Raw genomic sequence first — 19,956 nt, 5'->3', positions numbered from 1 at the left:
GATTTCAGGAGGCTTTTGTGTTCTGGGGGCTGCCTGCTCCAGCTATTTTGGAAGCGAGATTCACCCACGCACCCTCTTCCTTCTCCCAGCCGCACGCACATTTTCTGATCTCCTGAAGGCTCTGAGGGACTTCAAGGATAGTCAGGGGTGGGGGTGGGGTGAGGAGGACTTTTGTATCTGTCGGTTGTTTACATTCCCCTCCAGGCGAGCTGGGCTGTAGCCTGACCTGTGACTTGAGTAGAGGAAATGGGGCCAGAGAAAAACAGGCTGTCTCCAGTGAGAACCTTGTGTGAACCGTGGAGGAAAATGGAGGAGGGGGAGAGGGAGAGGGAGAGACAGAGAGAGAGAGAGAGGGAGGGATCTGGGGATGAAGGCTAAAAGATGGGGAAACCCAGAGAGATCCCAGGGAAAGTTAAAAACACAGAGACAAAATAAGAGGGAGGGAGGGAGGGAGGGAGGGGGGGAGGGAGGGAGAGGGAAGGAGGGGAGGGGGGGGAGAGGGGGGAAGAGAGAAGGGAGAGGGAGAGGGGGAGAGAGAGGGAGGGAGAGAGAGGGAGGAGAGAGGAGAGAGAGAGAGGAGAGGGAGAGAGAGGGAGAGAGAGGGAGAGGAGGAAGAGAGAGGGAGGGGAAGAGAGAGAGAGAGGAGAGGGAGAGGAAGAGAGAGAAGAGAGAGAGAGGAGAGGGAGAGGGGGAGGGGAGGGAGGGAGGGAGAGAGAGAGAGAGAGAGAGAGAGAGAGAGAGAGAGAGAGAGAGAGAGAGAGAGAGAGACCAGCTCTGGGAAAAGGAAACCGCAAACTGGAGATGGCATTGCTTATAAAATGATACATTCTCCTCCAACACAAGAAATAGAAAGTTTCCCTTAAGGAGAAGCTAGAGAGGTCTCCCTCACTCTGCTTCTCCCTAGCTGTCGTCTGACTCCACACACTGCCCTGTCTACCTGCTGGATTTCGTCTGCACCTCCTCTTTCTCCAGCTTGTGTGTCCCCTAACCCTTCTCATCTCTGCATTCTCCCCGAAGTTCCCATCTTAGTTTGCAGTCTCTGCCTCCCCCTCTCTCCACCCCTCACACCCGAGTCTTTTTGCCCCATCTGTACGCACTTCTGTACTAAGCCTGCCCTGCCAAGGTGTTCAATAAAAGTAGAAGGCATGAAGACATTTGCCTCTCCCTAATGCCAGGCTGTGCCCCCACCCCCTTCTCTGTCTCTGTCCCTTTACTTGTCCTCTTTGTTCGTCTCCCAGCCCAGTCATTTCCTGTGTCACTGTGGTCTTCTCTCCATGCTCTATCCTCCTCTCTCCCTCTCTTTCTGCTTCTCTTTTTGTGTCATTCTCCATGTCTATCAGCTTTTCATTCAGAATCTCTCTCTCTCTCTCTCTCTCTCTCTCTCTCTCTCTCTCTCTCACACACACACACACACACACACACACACACACAATCCCCGTCTGTCTCATTTACTGGCACTTGTAGACAAGCCAGCACCCCAGTGCCTCCGCCTCCTGCCCCTCACACATAGACCCTTTGATGGCTGCTCTCCACCACTCACCCTCCCATCCTGACTGGCCCAGCTGTTCATTTCAATCAAGAATAAATTCCTGCTGAGACAAGAACCCCTGTGGGGCTGGGAAGGAGGATGGACTTCAGCAGAAAGACCTTCAGTTGGTCTGAGGGGCGTGGGATAGGATCTGGGCCAGCTTACAAGGCAGAAGCTAGGAACTGGGAAGTCTAGGGAGGGGAGTAAGGCCTGGGCTTGCTCCCTTTCTGTGTTTGCCCAGATGCTAAGATGGTGAGTTTTGGGAGTCCCACTCTGCTTTCTCCTCACCAACCAAACCCTAGCTACAAGAACCCAGAAGCCTTGAGTACAGGCAGATTCCAGCTCCTGGACATGTGTCTTAGGCATGCGCAGGCTGGCCCATAGCATCAGGAATGTGAAGCACTTCCTAGAGGGCCCCTAAAAGGCAGCCAAAGAGACTGGGGCTGCTGTTGCCCCTGCTTTGACCCCAACTGCTTCCTTTTTCCTTGCTGGCTTTGCCAGCCTTCTGTAGGTCGTTCTTGTATTCATTCATTCAGTGAGTTTTCACAGAGTATCTACTGTGAGCCAGGCACTGCACTAACACGTCTGTGAGAACCAGTAAGCAGGGGCTGGGGATTTAGCTCAGTGGTAGAGCGCTTGCCTAGCAAGTGCAAGGCCCTGGGTTTGGTCCCCAGCTCAGAAAAAAAAAGAAAAAAGAAAAAAAAAAAAAGAACCAGTAAGCAGACACCACCATCCCCAAACCCTGAAGTTTCCAGGTCAGCAGAGGAAGCAACAACAGGACAGTAAATCACATTATACAAACAAGTAGCCCCCTGAAAAAAACTCCAAAAAAACTCTGGTGAGAAACCATAGTTCTCTGCAGAAGAGTGGAGTGGGGACAGGAGATTAAGGAGGGCTTCCTGGAAGGGGATAGTGGAGCTGCAGCAGCTTTGAGACATACAGGGCACCTGTGTTCCTTCTACCATGGCCAGCCAAGACCCTGGCCCTGGAGCAACAGTGGTTGCTAGTCTTGGAAGCCCCAGCAGTTGTTCTCATATGCACCCTGGGAGCCTCCTTCCCTTGCTGCCTGTCCCTTCTCATCACTGAGAGGCTTGGCTGGCCTGGAATCCATACTGGAGCTCTGGGGGAGATCTCAGGTTCAGGAGATCTCCCCTCCACAGCTGTGGGTGACTCAGCCCCACAGTGGCCAAGATGAAGCAAACATCAGGGTGTAATCCAGAGGTGCCAGCTTCCCCTTTCGTTTATTTAGCCTTCAGTGAGGCCCTTCTACGGCCCGTACATCATGGATAGAGGTGGTCTCCAATCTCAAGGAGTTGGCAGTGTGTCGAGTGTTGACCTAGTCAGAGAGCAGAAAGAGATCAGAAGGCAGGTGAAATCTGGAGGAGTACAAGTCAACCACCAGAAGACAAGGAACAGTATTCCAGATGCAGGAAGAACCTATGAGCAGGCTCTGTGGCCTCTCACAATAGACAGAAGGACAGGGAGTTTTCTCTTGGCTGCCATTTTGATGAGCACACCGGAGAGAGGCAGATGAAGAAAGGCAATTTCTCTTTCTCGGGGTAATACTGGTTACTACCCCCCACTCTGCCCACCCTCTGGCTCACTGTCTGCCAGCCTCTCTGTCCAGTCACATCAGGGTTAGAGCAGGGACAGTGTTGGGGTCTTCAGTAACCCAGGGTGAGTTCAAGGCAAGGATAGGTCACAGTACCCAAACCAAGGGGAAAGAACCACAGTCCAGAGTCCTTGCTGGTAGTGAGTTTCTCCCTCCCACACTGTTTTTTCTTAGGCCATCCATCTGGCTTCTGATTCCAACAACTGTTCCAAGCCTCAAGCCCAGCAAGCTATTTCTCTCTCTCAGGCCATAACCTGGGCTCTATCCTGCTCTGCAGCTGTTCACAGAGTCTCTGGTACCACCTTATCCTTTGTTCCTGGGTTATTCTTCTCCAACCTAGGTGACCTTCTATTCCTGCTCTGAGACATTATTCCTGCCCCCTCCCTCTCTCTCCCCCCTCCTTCAGATTGGGCAGTTGTTCAGCAAACAAATAGCAGCCCCTACCCCCACCCCAGAATAGTGCATTCTTGGAGTTCACAGGCTTAGACTGCTCACTGCTCTTTTAGAGACCAGAGTTTGGTTCCCAGCACATTGTGTTTCTCAAACAGGAGAGATAGAAAAAAGAGAAAGTCTCCCTTGATCTAGAAAGATCTAGACTTAGATATAGATTTTGATATAGAAAAGATGGACATATATGAAAACAGACAGGAAGCTGAAGCCCCAGCTCACTCTCCTGTCTTATGCCATTGTGATCCCTGCCCTTGTACCCCTTGGATCATTCCCAAGCAAATCCAAAGCATTATGTAATTTCATCTGGGACTGCCCTGCCCCTTTATTGGGTATGCTAATGAATATCTTTAGTCACAGCACTCTGGAGGCCGATGCAGGTAGATCTCTGTAGGTTTGAAGTCAGCCTGGCCTACAGAGTAAGTGAGTTCTAGGATAGCCAGGCCTACATAGAAACCCTGAAAACCTGAAATACATACATATATATATGCATGCATACATACATCTTTTTTTAAATATGCATTTTGCATTTGGTTCAATATCTCCTAAGTCTCTTAATCCTTTTTAGTACAAATGTTCCTTTTCCACCATTTTTGTCTTTTGGTTGCAATTTTTTCATTGAGTAATTAACATACTCATTATGTATCTTTCTAAGCATTTTTATTTCTATAGTCAAACAGCATGCATAAGCTTCTTTTTTGAAAAGTGTGGCAAACTTGTTCACAATAGTACCTTTTTTTTTTTTTAATAGAAATCGAGGTCATCCATCTTTCCAGTATTATTGTAGCCTATTTTTTTCTCCTTTATAACATGTCAAATGAATTCCCCCATGTCAGTAAAAACTCTTCAAAAGTCATTTAAATGTTGCATAATGGCATCTCATATGGATAGATACGTATATTTTTAGGTGCCAATAGATTCTTGCTTTGCTAACCAAATACGCATGCATACACATTTTAACACGATTAAGTACCAGCTGTTGTCAGTATGACTTTTCCAGCTTTCTCACTTAACATAACATAGACTATTCTGTAGAATCCCAACCATAGGCTGCTGCTCTTCTCTGACCTCCACACCCAGGGTTAGCCGGAATATGTGGGTGCTTGGACAGCAAGCACCTTTATGCTTGCTTTTGTCTTCAAATCTTGGAAGAGCCCCCTTGAATCTGCTGCTGGGCTCCAGGGATGCCTGGTTGAAGCCAAGTTCCTCTGTGTGAGATCATCATGGGCTTTAGGGTCATGTCAGGTCAGATGGAGTTGCAATCGTACCACTCAACCAGCTGTGTGTGACTTTGAGAAGGCCTCCAAGGCCTGCCTTCCTCTGCTGGAAAGGAGGGGTGATCCTAATCCCTCTCGACCCAGTGGCTCCAGTCCTTAGAACCCCTCCTGTTTGGCCTCTAGCACTGTCCAGCCCTCATGGTTCCAGGCTACCCTTGCATTTACCTTTATTTCCTGGCAGCACTGCCCACTGCCCAGGCACCCTCCTGACCTGAGTGGTCTCCATCCGTGCTCTCCTGCACCTTCATGAGCTCAGTCACACTAGACTGGGTTCCTTTGGTTTTCATAAAGACACTCGTCTGAATTTCTGTCCTCTGAGGGGTGGGGGGATCCCTCACACCCTCCATCCTTGTACACAGGGCAAAGAGTAAATGTCACATGGTTGAATCTCACCATGGCAACCTTGCCTCCGAGTATCTCAGGAGCGCTCCAGAATTCTGAGGGAGGAGGAGGCCAAAATGTTTAGTGTTCACTCTGCTTTCCCAACCAATTCTCCACACACATCCCAAACCTCCAGTTCCTGATGCCAGGCCTCTCCCCTGCCTTGAGAGCTGTTTTCCATGGCCCTTCTCTCCTAGGTGACTTGGTTTTGTTTTATATTTTCCAGACAGGGTTTCTCTGTGTAGCTTTGACTGTCCTGGAACTTTTCTGTAGCTTCAAACTTAGAGATCCGCCTGCCTCTGGGACTGTAGCATTAGAGTGCCACCACCACCTGGCTTGGTGACTCGCTTTTAACCTTTCAGGGTTTTATCTTAAAATGTCTAAAATGTATTGAAAAGTGAAAAGACTAGTGTGCTGAAATATGCATGTTGAATGTTTTATTTAAACAAACAAACCTAGATTCACTATTCACTTACACACACACATAGATTCTATCCTTCAAGAACCATGGGAAAGCACTACAGGTATCAGAACATGTGATACAATGCACACCTTCTAGGACTCCTATAAAAATCACAAATGATCACATTTGAGGAATTTAATATTAATATAGTAATACACAGTCCACTACCAGACCATCTCAGATGTCCTCAGTATGTCCTTTTAATCTGTTCTTTTAAATTTAATCTTAATTTTAAAATTAAATTCAGAATTTGATCAAGGAGCAGGAATTGCATTTGGTTGCCATGTCTCTGCTCTCTGCTTTAATCAGAACGGTTTCCCTGATTTTTTTGATTTTTTTTAGAAAAATGAAATAGATATTTTTTAAAGCATCCAGGCCAGTAGTCTTTTAAATGCTCACGGTCTGGGTTTGTTGATTCTTTTGGCTAACTTTCAACATAACTCAGCAGTCTCGGTAGGGTAGGAACATTACATAGTTGGTATTTGGGGTTTCCCAGGGACCACATCACTGGCACTCACTGCCAGTGTGTCCTGTCCCCAGCATTTGACACCTATTTGTCCTGTTATCAGAACTGTTGTTTGCTCACTTGGTAAAAATTTGAGAGAGGCTCTCTGTGTGTGGCCCAGGCTGGCCTCTAAGTGTGGGGCTCAACGGATTACCCCACCTCAGCCTCCATGGCACTGCTACTATAGCTGTCTGTTACAGTGTCCATCCCTATAAAGCTTACAAATAAAGTACCTATTTATCTTCTGCTAGGCCGGACATGGAACCCCAGGCCTCCTGCGTGCTAGACAAGCAGTCTACCATCAAGCTGGTCCTTGGTTTTTGAGACTTTCTATATAACGCAGGCTGGCCTGAAAGTCACACTCTTCTTCCCTCAGCCTCCAGACTGCTAGATTACACATGTGCACAAATGCACACGTGCACACGCACACATGCTCACTTCCACTCTTCAGGGTCTGCCCTGAAACCAAATTCTTTTTACTTCATGAGGACCTAATTCTCTCCCTTGAGCTCTTCTTCTCCTTAGCAACTTTTATTTATTTATTTGTTTGTTTGTTTGTTTGTTTGTTTGAGGCAAGTTTATCTCTACGAATCTCAGATTAATCTGAAACTCTCCAATGTCTTCCTGCCTCAGCCTCCCAAGTGCTAGGATTATAGACATGCACCACCAGGCCCAGCCAGCCAGCTACTGTTTACTGGAGGAACATCTCTGTGTCAGACTGTGCTAGTGTATGGCAGGCTGTGTGTGGAGTGGTTGTGTGTGTGTGTGTGTGTGTGTGTGTGTGTAGTGGGGTGGGTGTGTGTGTGTTCTTTGTGGGGTGGTGTGTGTGTGTGTGTGTGTGTGTGTGTGTGTGTGTGTGTATGTGTGTGGTTTCTTCCCTCACCCCTGCAAACTAGGCGATTTGATTCTTGAAAAGCCACATGATGACTAGGTATGGTTTTATATACCTATAACCTCAGTATTCACAAAGCTGAGGCAGGAGAATTACTGTGAATTTGAGGCCCACATGGGTTATATGAGTTGGAGGCCAGTTTGGCTTACAGAGTGAGATTGTCACAAAAGCAAAGAAAAACAGAGATGGACAGAAACAAGGAGAAAGGAGGAAGACACAAAGGGAAATTGGCACCATGGGAAAAGCCCACATTGAGCATAGTTACAATTCCATAGAACTCTTCATAAGTTAAAAACACGAGTCACTTCATGTTTTCAATGCGTCATAGCGCTTCGAAGTGACCTACTGAGGCTCAGGTGCTCAGGCTTCCCGCCGAGACCCTGGTCCCCACATCACAGAGGTCAGTGTAAGGAAGGAGCGGATGCAACGATGGAGGGCCCAGTCCAGCCCTAGTAAATCTGAGAATCCCCTGGGCACAATTTATTTACGTTGCTACAACAAAAGCTGTGCTTTGGCATTCTGGGCATCAACAGGAGAGGGCCCGAGACAGAAGTTACTGGGAATCTGTTTGATGAAAGACTGGGAGTGGGCAGGATGTGAAGCAGGGTGGACCGTTTGATGGGACTATAGACTTTATACCGAGGACTTAGGAAAACACTGAGCAAGTCTGAGCCTGGGTTAACTGCTGTGGCGTTACTTGGGGCTTCTGAGTCACCTGACTATTTCTCTCTCATTTCTGGCCATTCCTCTAGTTATGAGACATTCTCTCAAATTGTCTTCTTTCACTGTCCTGAGAAGATGTTCTGATGTCTCGGGCTGTGACAGTAGCTCACATCCTATCATGAAGGACAGAGGGATGGTATTCATTTAATGCATCTGAGACAGCATAAAGCCGGCTGGCCTGGGGAATGAGCAGATTGGGGTCTGGCGTCGAAGGGTTATATAAACTCCACCTACTCCATCAGGAGCAGGTCTTAGGCATGGGGTAGAGGTAAAAGATAAAGATGGTTTTGGGAACCCCGGGAAGAACCCCAGAAGAGGCTGGGAGAGAATGAGTGGAGCTGACCTTGTCACTGTCTCCACAGATCCCAAAATGGGGATGAAACCGGCACCTGGCCCAACAACCAGTTCGATACAGAGATGCTGCAAGCCATGATCTTGGCCTCTGCCAGTGGTAAGTGGTACCTATGGGTGTGATAGGGTGGGAATCTGAGGGAGGGGTGCTGCCATCATAGCTGTGGATGAAGAATAAGTCTGCGTGGCTTCTCTGGAAGACCGGGTGATCGCCAGTGACATAGCTTCATCTTGACGGACAACAAAGGGGTGGAGAGGCGCTGAAAGGCCAGAGCAGAGTGATCAGGTGATCCACCGAGGATGTGGGGTGGTAGTGGTTGCAAATCTCACTGTGAGCTGGGTACGAAGGCACACGACTACAACCTCCGTATTCCGTCTGCCAAGGCAGGAGTTTGAGATCAGTCTGGGTTACAAAGCAAGACCCTCTCTCAAGACCAAAACAAACAAGGCTGACCCTGGAAAGGGCCAGCGCATGCACATCACACAACACAGCCTCACACCAGGACTGCACTTGTCCCACGAGGCTTAGAAAGGACCACAGCCATAGCAGGGGCATCAGCATCGACTGTGCCAGTCTTGTGCCAGTGGCTGTACCACAGCAAGAGTCACAGAGGATGCTCTGCAGGGCAAGTGGATACAGCTCGCTAACACTCAAGAGCATAGGCTTTGGAAGCAGGCCAGCCTGGGTTCAAATCCTTGGGGGCATAGCCTTGGCTGTCCTGGAACCCACTCTGTAGACCAGGCTGGCCTTAAACTCTGAGATCTGCCTGCCTCTGCCTCCTGAGTGCTGGGATTAAAGGTGGTGCCACCACTGCCCAGCACTGTTTGACCATCAGATATAAGGTCCTCAGCATAGTGTTAGCAGAGCGTGATTACAGGAATGGTGCTGTAATTGACTAATCATTAACCTTATGGACCTGTAGGGATAAAAGAGAAAGACAGAAGCATTTTTCTTTCTTTTGAGACAGGGCTCATGAAGCAAGGCTGGCCTCCAACTCCATGTGCATGTGAGGATGACCTTGAACTTCTGATCCTCCTGAACCCCCCACCTCCTGAACGCTGACAGCATAGTTGTGTGGTACCCCCCAGGGCCTTGTGCACGGTGGGCAAGCACAACCCAGAGTTATAATCTAACTTCTACTACACCTATGAAGGAGCCCCAGTGAAACTCATCCCTTTGTATTCTCATCCAAATAATTAAACCAAAATAGACTGAATTATAAGAAAAAGAATCTCACACCTGTAGAAAGACTAACTTCTGGCCCAGGAGACAAGTCTGTGGGAAACTTAAAGAAACTTAAGCCCTACTGGGCCTCACACAGCAATGCTTAGCTTTACTCTTGAGAGTAGCTAGGGGACCAGTAGGTAGAAAGCCCAGCCAGGAGAAGCATCCCTTTAACCTGGGCAGGATGTGTGCTAACCAAACTTTAGGACTTTGTTTTAACCAAGCCTCTCAAACCTCTGAGCATGCTCTGTGGGGAGCACCTGTGAAATACCACTTACCTGGGGCTTCCCAGGTCATTTCTTACCTGCCTCCCAGGTCAACCTCACTCCCAGGGCCATTTCTTCCGTCCTCAGTCACCTTTAGATCTAGCCTGTTCCCTCTTAGCTGACTGGACCTGGAAGCTAAATTCCTCCTATGGCTCCCCCACCCCTCACCCCCACCCCAGCATTATTCTTCCTATGGCTCCCAGTGAAATACAATCTCACTGAATGATGAGTACATGCTTTTTGTTTGTTTTTGAGAGAGGGTTTCTCTACATAGCCCTGGATGTCCTAGAACTCACTCTGGAGACCAACCTCTTCAGTGCTGGGAGTAAAGGCGTGTGTCACTACCGCTTGGCTATATACAGTTTTAGTATAAATCCTTCTTAAATTGTTTACACGAGGCAAACTATATTAAAAAAATTCTTATCTACCCCAAATTCAGAGGTAGCTGAAATCCATGTATTTTTATTTGATATGATTTAGTAATCTTACCCTTGATGTCAGTGAGACTGAATGAAGCCTAGCCTACAGCTGACCAAAGGGCAGAGGATGGGGACATGATAGGAGCTGTCAGCTCTTGGGGACAGGGCTGAGATCCCTGAGAGGCCAGCTGCATGCACTGGGCCTGGGGAGGTGCCAGGTTCAGCTCTTGAGGGAAGTAAACAGGTCTCTTTAGCTGTTGTGGCCTTGAGCCCTAAGGCCAGAAAGCAGTCTTTTCAGCCCAAATCCAGATGCTAAAAACAGACATGGAAACAGTATTTATGGCCTAAAACCTTCCCAGAAGGTCTCTCTGGAGTAGTGCCATGGCCTCATGCACGCTCCCGTAAGGGCTCCGCCCCTCCAGCCCACACAGGACCTGACCCAAGGCCCTAGCCTTGGGCTCTGGGGAGAACAGACTCCAGGACTGAGGTGGCAGGGTCAGGCCCAGCTCTCACTTTCACACCTACTTCCAAACCCCCGAGCCTGAGAGGCTCCTGGAGCCCAGCCCAGCCAGCCTAGAGAGGAGAGAAGGGAGGACCCTTGTGAGAGCTCTTAAATAAACACTTGGGGGAGGTGCACCCAAAAGCAGGCTGCGGTCTGCAGCTGTGCCAGTTTTGGGCTCACTTCCTTGGCTAACTCTGGTTATTGTTATTGTGGGGTCTTTGTCTGACTTGGACTGGCAATATTAAGGGAACCAGGGGAAGGTGGTGATGAGTTTAGAGCTGGAGAGAGGCCAGCAACCCTTCCTCCAGTGGAAAAGATGATGTCTCTTTGCATTTCTAAGTATGTTTTTCCCTGAGACTGGTGAAACCCTTGGACCTTGCCTAGGCCAAGTCTTGGGGGTTAGGATATAATGGAAAAGGCACTGGAGTCTCTGAACCAGCGGAGCTGACAGGGCAGCACCCCAGTGTCCGTTCTGCATCTTCAATTTCTCTCCCTCCTGATTTCCTCAAGTTCTTTCCCACCAAGTGGCCATTTTGAATGATTCTTGGAGATCTTGGGTGGATGTAGGATGTGGGTGGGCCTGCCTTCTTGCCATTCAGTGAAGCACTTCCGGTCTTTTTGCTCAGTCTCCTTTCTCAGTTCCTCCACATTCTTTCCTAATTGAGTGCTTGGGGGCAGAAGCAGTTCTATACCACACACACACACACACACACACACACACACACACACACACACACACATACACACACACTCTTCTCAATCCCCTAAATCACTTTGGAATCCTGTCTCTTTGAAACTAGATCTGGGCCCTTCCCCCTTCCATACCCAGGCTGGAGGAACTGTCAGTTTGAGGGGAAGGGTGGGCCATGGAGGACTGGTACCTCCTGGAGTTAATTAGGGAGATGTCAACAAATGAAAGGGGTGGGAGGGGTGGGCAGCTGTTCCCTCCTACCAGGCCTGTTGCCAGAAGGCCTTCTGCTCCAGGACTTTGGGGGACTGATTCTAGAGGGTTGTGAGAACCCAGACTCCAGGTTGCCAAGGTGGAGAGACCCTGGCACATCTCGGCACATCTCGCACATCTCTGCTCTTCCCGTCTCTTGCTTTCCCTTCATGCCCAAACTGGAAATATTTCCTGTCTCTATTTCTCAATCCCTGGTTGATGTCCCAGAATTACTCAACCTCTCCAGCTTTAGTCCACCTCTCTATTAGCTCCAAGGTCGAGGGTGGAGGCACAGCCTAGGGGAAAAACTGCTCCAGCTTTTGGCTAGGATGGGCAAGGCCTTCAACTCCCTCTGTGTCAGAGGGTTTCAGAGCCTCTGGCTGGGAATCTGGAAGTCAAACTCCTACCTCCCTCCTCACCACCAGCTCCGTTCAGAAGGAATACAGTGGACTGGAGGACAAGGGTGGCTATGAGGGGGCAGCAGGTTAGGCGTTTACTGAGCATGTGTCAAGTGCCAGGGCACAGGGTGTCTCCTTTAATCCTCACAGAACCCTCCATGATGGATTATTTCTGTGCTTCAGCTGCTCAGGTGGACTCTGGTCATCTGGGTCTCATTCCCATGCAGCCAAGGAACCTGCTTTTTAAGCAAGTATGCCACTCTGAGTTCCTCCAGCAATGGCTGACACATTTAATCCCAGAACAAGCAGGCGGATCTCTGAGTTTGAAGCCAGCCTGGTCTACAGAGCAAGTTCCATGACAGCCAGGGCTACACAGAGCAACCCTGTCTCGAAAAACCAAAAAGAACCAAATCACCCCCCCCAACAAACAACAAGAAAACCCAAGAAGAACCAAACCAAACCAACCAACAAGCCAAGGGCTGGGCTGGATATGTGGCTCAGCTGGGGAAGTGTGTGCAATGGCACGAGTTCAATTCCCAGTTCCACACAGAGAGACGTGTACATGAATGGAAGGGCACTCCAGCATACAAATTAATGGCGGCAGAGCAGCTGAGCGCATGCGCCGTGCCAAGCATTGGTTGGGGGAAGATAATGCACGAATCATGGTCTAGTGTGGAAGGCAGGGACAGGTGTCGAAGCCTTAGAGAAATGCTAGTTAGCACAATTGAGTGCCTGCCCCACAGCAAGCACTAGTCTGGGCACTTCAGAAGCATTTTCTCTTTTATAATTCTTACCCGAGATGGATGCTTTCTGGCTTACCTTTATTTTATGGAAGTGAAGGTATTTAGAAAGCAGATGGATGGTACTGGGAGGCTGGGTAGACTTGCTGAGGATCTTAGGTCACTCTTGCCTTCTCCCCCTAGCTCCTTTGTGCACAGAGACAGACAGCCTTGGTGACCACTGTATTCCCAGTGGTTGGGCCCAGTCACTCACTAACTGCAGTGTAGGGAAGTCACTGACCCCATCTGACCATCCGCTCTTCTTCTGTCTCCGCAGAAGCCGCTGATGGGAGCTCCACTCTGGGAGGGGGCGCTGGCACTATGGGTTTGAGCGCTCGATACGGACCCCAGTTTACCCTGCAGCACGTGCCTGACTACCGCCAGAACGTGTACATCCCTGGCAGCAATGCCACACTGACCAACGCAGCTGGCAAACGAGATGGCAAGGCTCCGGCAGGCGGCAATGGCAACAAGAAGAAGTCGGGCAAGAAAGAGAAGAAGTAATATGGAGGCCAGGCCTTGAGCCACAGGGCAGCCTCCCTCCCCAGCCAGTCCAGCTTGTCCTTACTTGTACCCAGGCCTCAGAATTTCAGGGCTCACCCCAGGATTCTGGTAGGAGCCACAGCCAGGCCATGCTCCCCGTTGGGAAACAGAAACAAGTGCCCAAGCCAACACCCCCTCTTTGTACCCTAGGGGGTTGAATATGCAAAGAGAGTTCTGCTGGGACCCCTATCCAATCAGTGATTGTACCCACATAGGTAGCAGGGTTAGTGTGGATACACACACACACACACAAACCGTGCCACACACCCCTAGTGACAGCTGAACTCCACCATCTTCCAACCCAGTCAGGCTCATTCATCTCCAGCCTCCCTCTCCCCACCCCACCCTTTCAGTCCACACCCTCTCTTTGAGCAAGGTAGTTGGGCTGTTGGGGTGACAGGTGAGCTAAGGGGGCTCCTAGTTCTGAACAGGTTCTGAACAATCCTTTGGCCTCTCCTTCAGTTCAGCTGTCCCCCAAAGCATGGTTTGGTACCAGTCTTCTCATTTCCTCCTAGAGCCTGAGACCAATGCTTAAGTTTTGGGGAACAGTCACCGTGCCCCTGGTACTGATGATGCTTGCTGGATTTTTGGGAAGGCATTTTGCTACTAAGCCTCTTTTCAATGCCTGGGGACTACCAGTCTTTTGTTCTCCATTGTTTGATGTTCCCACTGCATGCTGTGACTTCCTACTCCTCAAAGAAGAGACTCCTTTGCATGTCTGGAGACAGTAGGGGGTGGTAAACTAAAGGGAAGCTGAGTGTATACTGCTGGGAGTGGGGGCAGTGGACCAAACAGCCTGTTAATAGGGTCTTGCAAGGGGCTCTGTACGTACCCAGGGTACTGGCTCAATCCTCAAATTCTAGCCATAGACAAACATCAGGCCAGACCCCTCCATCCTGGTTCAGCCTGGGCAGCTTGGGCTGAGCCACCAGGACCAATGGATTTAAGCTGACATTTCAGTCCAAGAAGACTTCTAAGTGAGTTTAAGACCAGAGAGGAAAGAGGGGCCTCTGTGGGTGCTGGGTACTCCAGAGGTGCCCTTGGTGGGAGGGTCAGTGGTCCTAGCAGGAAGGGAGCCCAGCAAGGTCATTCTTGGACCCTGGGTCTAGTCCGGTAGCTAGAACAAGGGACCAAGTGGCTATAAAGTCTCAGCCAATGATGGGGCTTTTCCCCTGGGCCCCTGGGCCCCTGTATTCCTCAAGCCCCTGGCCTCCACCTTACCAGGTGCCATTTCTTCTCAGAAGGCCACTGCCCAGGCCCCCAGGCCGCCCCCTCGTGGCCACAGACCGGTTAAAGCCCCCCAGTGCCTCCTTGTGCATAGAACTTCCTCTGCCCGAGCCCTTACAGTAGTGTAGAAGCCCCCTTCCCCCTCCCGCTGGTGTAGAATAGCCAATAGTATAGTGTGGTGTGCTTTTACGTGATGGCGAGTGGGCAGCGGGCGGTGGGCTGTGCGCAGCCGTCTGTCCTTTGAATCTCAATCTGCCTGCGCGGCCAGTGCTGTGTTTTGTGCTGTGTCCACACGCTGCGGCGACCCCTCCCTGTACTGACTTCTCTATAAAAGCTTCTCTTCGCATAGTCACGTAGCTCCTGCCCATCCCCCTTCCGATATCTCTCGCAAGTTTTATACTCTAATATTTATATGGCTTTTTTCTTCGAAAATTAAAAATAAAAAATGGTTTCTTCTGAAAGTCTGACCGCGTCTGTTTAAGAAATGGAACACAGAACATGTGGGTGGAGTCGAGGGGTTTGTCTTAAATAATAGAATCGAAGGGTCATAGTTGTTTGTGTCTCGGTTTTTGTCTCGATCTATTTTTGAATGGCGTGTGCTTGTGCAGTGCGCATCTGACTGTCCAATATGGAATGCATGTTTCCGATTCCCTGGCGTCTCTAATAATATGTGATGAGCTGTAATGGTGCTTGTGGATCAGGATGCGGTGGTGGTGTCGCTGGAGAGTCCATTGTGGGGGTGGGGAGTTTGAATGCGTGCGCAACTGAGTGCACAGATTTATTCTCAGGGCTGTCTCCAGGCAGAAAAGGAGACCCTGCATGGGGGGCGGGGAGCAGGAGCGAGAGTGGGGACGGGAGGGCTCTGGGGACGTTTTCCTAGTTCCCGCCCCTTCCCTACTAGCTACCTACCTTCAGCTGTGGGAGGGGCTGATCCAGTGGAGGACGGATTCTCCTTTGCTTCCTAACCTCCTCCCTTGCAGCTTAGAGGTCTGGGGAAAGGCAGGAATGAATGCCCGGGAGACAATTTTTTGAATACCGAGTTCCCTACCCTGGACCTCAGTTTCTCTAAGTGGAACGTGCTTTCACATTCTTTTTATAGCAGCAAAGTCGAATTGAAAGGATGGCACGAGGAGATAGCCTTGGGACCCAGCCCCTTTCCCTCTTTTTTTTCCGTCCCCCTCCCAGCTCGGCTAATCCGACTTCCCCGTCCCTGCAGCTCCAGGAGTCGGGAAGGTTGACCCTTTCCGGAGGGTTAGTGAGTCCATCAAAAGAGCCAGAAGAGCAGTTTCCGTGCTCCCTCCCGCGGATTCTGGTTACCAGTTCTGCCGCCTCCTGGTCTGTTGCCATGGAAACCAAACCTTCCAGGCGACTTTGACTTTGCGTAGGAAGGGTGGTGGTGTGTGAGGTTGCTGAGGGGAGAGGAGGGTTTTCTCGGAGCCTGGTGTTGAAAGGGCGGGGTACTGAGTGCCTGGGTTCTATTCTGGGCATGGAAGCAGACGGTAGGGCAAAGAGCAGCTGTGGCTGGTCCCCAAATTGGTATGTGGGCATCAGAAGATGAACGGAAACGCAGTCTCTAGGATTTTGAGGCAGGTAGCCACCCCCACATCTCTGCCACTGCCACATGAGGCAGCTAGGCGGACCCAAGGGCTATTTAAAAGGTTTTTATTTCTAGTATAGGGCTGTCCAAGGGCCCTTACCCCAATGGGTCTGTTCACTTTTAGGGTGTCTTTGTTGAGGTTACAACTTGCTTCAACAAGCATGGCTTAGTGGCCAAGTCCTCTCTGGTGTCTGAGCTGGGACACAGGCTGGGCAGACTCAAGGTTCCAGTCCCTGGGTTGAGCACCTCTAACTTGGTGGGGATGGAGAACATAGGTATTGGTCGGAAAATCGCAGCATCTGGAAGAGCCAGGAAAGTGGGGAGTTGGAGGTGAGCTTAAGAAAGAAAATGGGGGGTGGGGGGAGGAAAAGAAAAGAAAAGAAGACAGGGCTCCCAGCCTAAGGTCACAATGTGGAAGAAGCTGGAAGTAAACAGGAAAACAGCCCTGGAAAGGGGCTGTGGCTCACAGAAACCTGCATGGCTTTGCCAGGCCCCAGCTCAGCTCGGCTGCTTTGACTGACCTGACAGGTCAAGAACAGAGTGGGAAACAGAGAGAAGCCTAGACCGCCATGGTGAAAAGAACCAGTTCAAAATTTTACAAAGGAGGCTAGAGAGAGGTTCTGTTTCAATGCTTTATTGACAGTTGGAAACAAACCCATCAAACTGGAGGTGATGACATCCCAAAAGCCCAAGAGGCAAGGGGGTTTGCATTTTACCCCCTCTACTTAAAAATTTTTTTAATTAAATGCATTTTAGCAAAAGTGATTAAAAAAAGAAAAGGGTCAAAGCCCCAGATGTCAGCGAGCAAGGTGGTGGCTCAGGAAGAACGGGCCCTTCAGTCCTCCCAGGAAGTAGTCTAGGAGCTGCCACTGTCCCTCAGACACAAGCTCGAGCAACCCAATCAATCCTCCCTGGCCACAAGGCCCCTGTACTGGCCCTTGTGTTTCCTAACCCCTCCATACTCCAATTCTGTGTCAAGCCTTCTCTGTAGCCTCACAGGGAAGCTGAAAGGGCCCTGGAGGACAAGACAGTGACTCCCAGGCCAGAGAATCTAAGCTTCCTGAGGTTTGGGCCACCCAGTCTGGCTCACTGTTTATATGGGGGCACCCCTGTGCACTTCTCAGCGTCCTTAGCATCTGCACATTTGGCTGATAATTTAATACATTCATGAAAACACAGCATCTGAGCTTTTGCTACCCTATGGTGCAGCCCAGCCCACCCAGAGGAATTTCTCTTGCCCCAGAACTGATGCTAAGGAAGGGTCTGTCTGCCTTGGCCTCACCATTTAGTCTTGAGGGATGGGACCAATATTTAGGCCATGTTCAGGACTGACCCCAGGAATGCTTGAACCTACCATCAAAGCCTCTTTTATTACGCAGGGGGAAGGGGATCAAAGTTATTTTTCTTAAAAAATTTTTCATATAAAAATAGATCCATTTGCAAAACAATTTCTCAGCCAGGAGGCTCCACCTCCCATTTCCTTGGATGGTGGGGGTGAGGTGTTGGGATGGTCACACTACAGCCCACACTCCAAATGAGATGCACCAAAGCTCTGGGGAAGGCATGGGGGGAAGGGTTCAGTTGCTGGGTAGAGGTGAGGCTGGTGCAGAGGGACCAGGGGGGGCAAGGGCATGAAGCATGGCAGCGGGCAGGGGGCGGGCCCCACACTGTCGCTATGCCCTAGCTACCTGCCTATGGCTCAGACCTGGGCCACAGTGGAACGGGGAGAGTGGTTGAGACCCTTTTCCTGGGAGACCTTTCCCAGGAAGGTGGGGTAAGGGTGGGATCTGCTCCCTGCTTTTGCAGAAGCAGCTCCCAATGCCACAGCACTAATAATAAATAACCGCCAGCAGGAAAAGCAGAGTGAGTGACAGCAGTGAAAAGATCTAGCCCGAGGTTCACAAGTCCCATGCTATTCTCAGGGCCAGAGAAACCACAAAAGAAAAGCACAAATGCAGCAAGATTGACCTAGGGGAAGGCCCATTAGAGAGTGGGGCTGAGAAAGCAGGCTAGGTTCTGTCTGAGACCAGGACCTCTGGGTAACATAGAGGAGACAGGGTTAAGGCAGCAAACACGGACCCTGCTTTGGTAATACAACAGCCAGGGCTGGCTGGGCTGGGCTCAGGCCACCCCTACACTGCCTCTTCCTTCTGGCCTCCAGGCAGCTGAAGCTGTATGTGGTGTTCGAGAGCAGCAGGCCAGACAGAGAGACAGGGTCAGGTGGTGGAGCGGCCACTGCAGAGGGATATCTCCTTGACCATTTAGGCACATGCTGCAGGTAGACAGTCTGGGCTTCACCTAGGAGCAGCAACGGCCATAAAGCCCAGCTTAGCTTGCACGGCCAACCAGCTCCTTGGCTTCTTCGAGGATTGTGGTGACTCCTTCACTTTTCTTGGGCACCTTAACAGGACTAGCAGCCACGGCATCATCCTTGGTCAGCTCCGAGGCTAGCAGAGATGTGACTGCACACCCAGCTTTCCTGTTGACTGCAAGAGAAGACATGAGACTCCATCCACAGAAGGCCTGGTTTCTAATCCCTTTACAACTCTAAAGCAGGTGTTCAGCCAGAAGCCATGCAATTGTGGCTGCCTTGTCCGGTTCAGAGGCCTTATCAGAAGGAGGCAGAGACTCAACATAAAATCTACCTTTAGGGGCAAGCATGAAGGTTTGGATACAACTAGACAGAACAGGACTTAAAGGGCCATGGAGATAGCTCAGTAGTTAAGAACACTGGTTGCTCTTACAGAGGACCTGGGTTTGGTTCCCAGCGCCTGTATGGCAACTCACTACCATCTGTGATTTCTGTTCCAGGGAACTCAGTGCCCTTTCCTGGCCTCCATGGGCACCTGGCATGCATTGGCTGCATAAATGTATGTAAAATACTCATAAATAGAAAATAAAAATAAATCTTTAAAAAAGGAGAGCTGGTTTGAGTGTTGGCTGTGTCAAGTAACAAAAGAAACAGTGCTAAAGTCCACGCTCTCCTTTAGATTTGTTGGACTTAATGTTATAGCTTACCACACAGCATTAGTATTCTGTAGGCACTCCACAGAAAGCTCATAGGTAAAACTATAAGGCCGCCTCAGGAAGGCCTGTTCTAGCAAGAGGCAGCTTTACTTGGCTTGTGAGGGGTTCTTGCAAAGAGGAGTGTAGCCACTAACTGTCATCACATGCACACCACACTCCCATGCGTTTCTCCAACAATGAAGGTCCACATGCCTGCCTCTTTCCCACCTCTTCAATGTGTACAACATATGTGTACGACATATGTGTGCATGCACATACTAAGTGGTGAAAAGATAGAAAAAAAAAAGTACAGCAGAGAAAGCCAAGGATGACTCAGAGGGAACTCCTAGAAAGAAATCTTAGCTAAAGTCTCTCCTGCTCGTTATGACTCTTTATTTCAGACTCAGTATCATCAAGAAGACAGCTCGCTCCTTGGGACCGTGCCCACCTCGTGATGAGCACCACACCCCTTGAGCAGCAGCAAAGAAAACATATATACCTAGCAACCTTGAATTTTCAAAGCCAGACATCAAATGCTATGTATGCTATAAATCAATTCCTGTGAATGCCCAGCTTGGGAAAGTTCACAGAGATAGAAAATAGAGTAACAAGAAAAAAATAGCATGGTGATCCCAGCACTTGGGAGGCTGAGGCAAGATAATTCTTAGTTTAAGGCCAGCATTACTTAGAAGCTGGCCTCAGCTATGAGATACTGTCTCAAAATTTCTAAATACTCAAATAAAGACACAGGGAACAAATGCCCCTTGCTCCTACAAAGTTTTTAAATTTAAAACTAAAGCTCATGTCAGGGCTGGTAAGATGGCTCAGTGAGTAAAAGTACTTGACTCCAAGCATAGTGGCAAGCCATGAATATG

At 49.7% G+C, this 19,956-nt stretch overlaps 2 protein-coding genes across 27 annotated transcripts in view; one reads left to right on the top strand and one right to left on the bottom strand.

The window, feature by feature from the left end:
* The window catches only part of LOC116884728 (protocadherin gamma-C4), a 184,095-nt gene that overhangs the window by 164,100 nt on the left and 39 nt on the right, over positions 1-19,956 (top strand). For 24 of the 25 annotated variants that reach the window (XM_032885928.1, XM_032885927.1, XM_032885934.1 and 21 more), the window contains exons 3-4: positions 8,191-8,279; positions 12,986-14,942. In XM_032885928.1, the coding sequence (XP_032741819.1) occupies positions 8,191-8,279; positions 12,986-13,212 (316 nt within the window). In that variant the 3' untranslated portion in view covers positions 13,213-14,942. Of the gene's footprint in view, positions 1-8,190; positions 8,280-12,985; positions 14,943-19,956 lie in introns of those variants that run through there. The other variant, XR_004385890.1, reaches the window with a different exon arrangement.
* The window catches only part of Diaph1 (diaphanous related formin 1), a 95,417-nt gene continuing 92,154 nt past the window's right edge, over positions 16,694-19,956 (bottom strand). For both annotated transcript variants that reach the window (XM_032885916.1, XM_032885917.1), the window contains one exon: positions 16,694-18,561. In XM_032885916.1, the coding sequence (XP_032741807.1) occupies positions 18,404-18,561 (158 nt within the window). In that variant the 3' untranslated portion in view covers positions 16,694-18,403. The remainder of the gene's footprint in view (positions 18,562-19,956) is intronic.

This window comes from Rattus rattus, chromosome 15 (assembly GCF_011064425.1).
Source record: "Rattus rattus isolate New Zealand chromosome 15, Rrattus_CSIRO_v1, whole genome shotgun sequence".
NCBI classification, from domain to species: Eukaryota; Metazoa; Chordata; class Mammalia; order Rodentia; family Muridae; genus Rattus; species Rattus rattus.
Note: the sequence above shows the minus strand (reverse complement) of the source record. Positions and strands in the feature narration are given on the sequence as shown.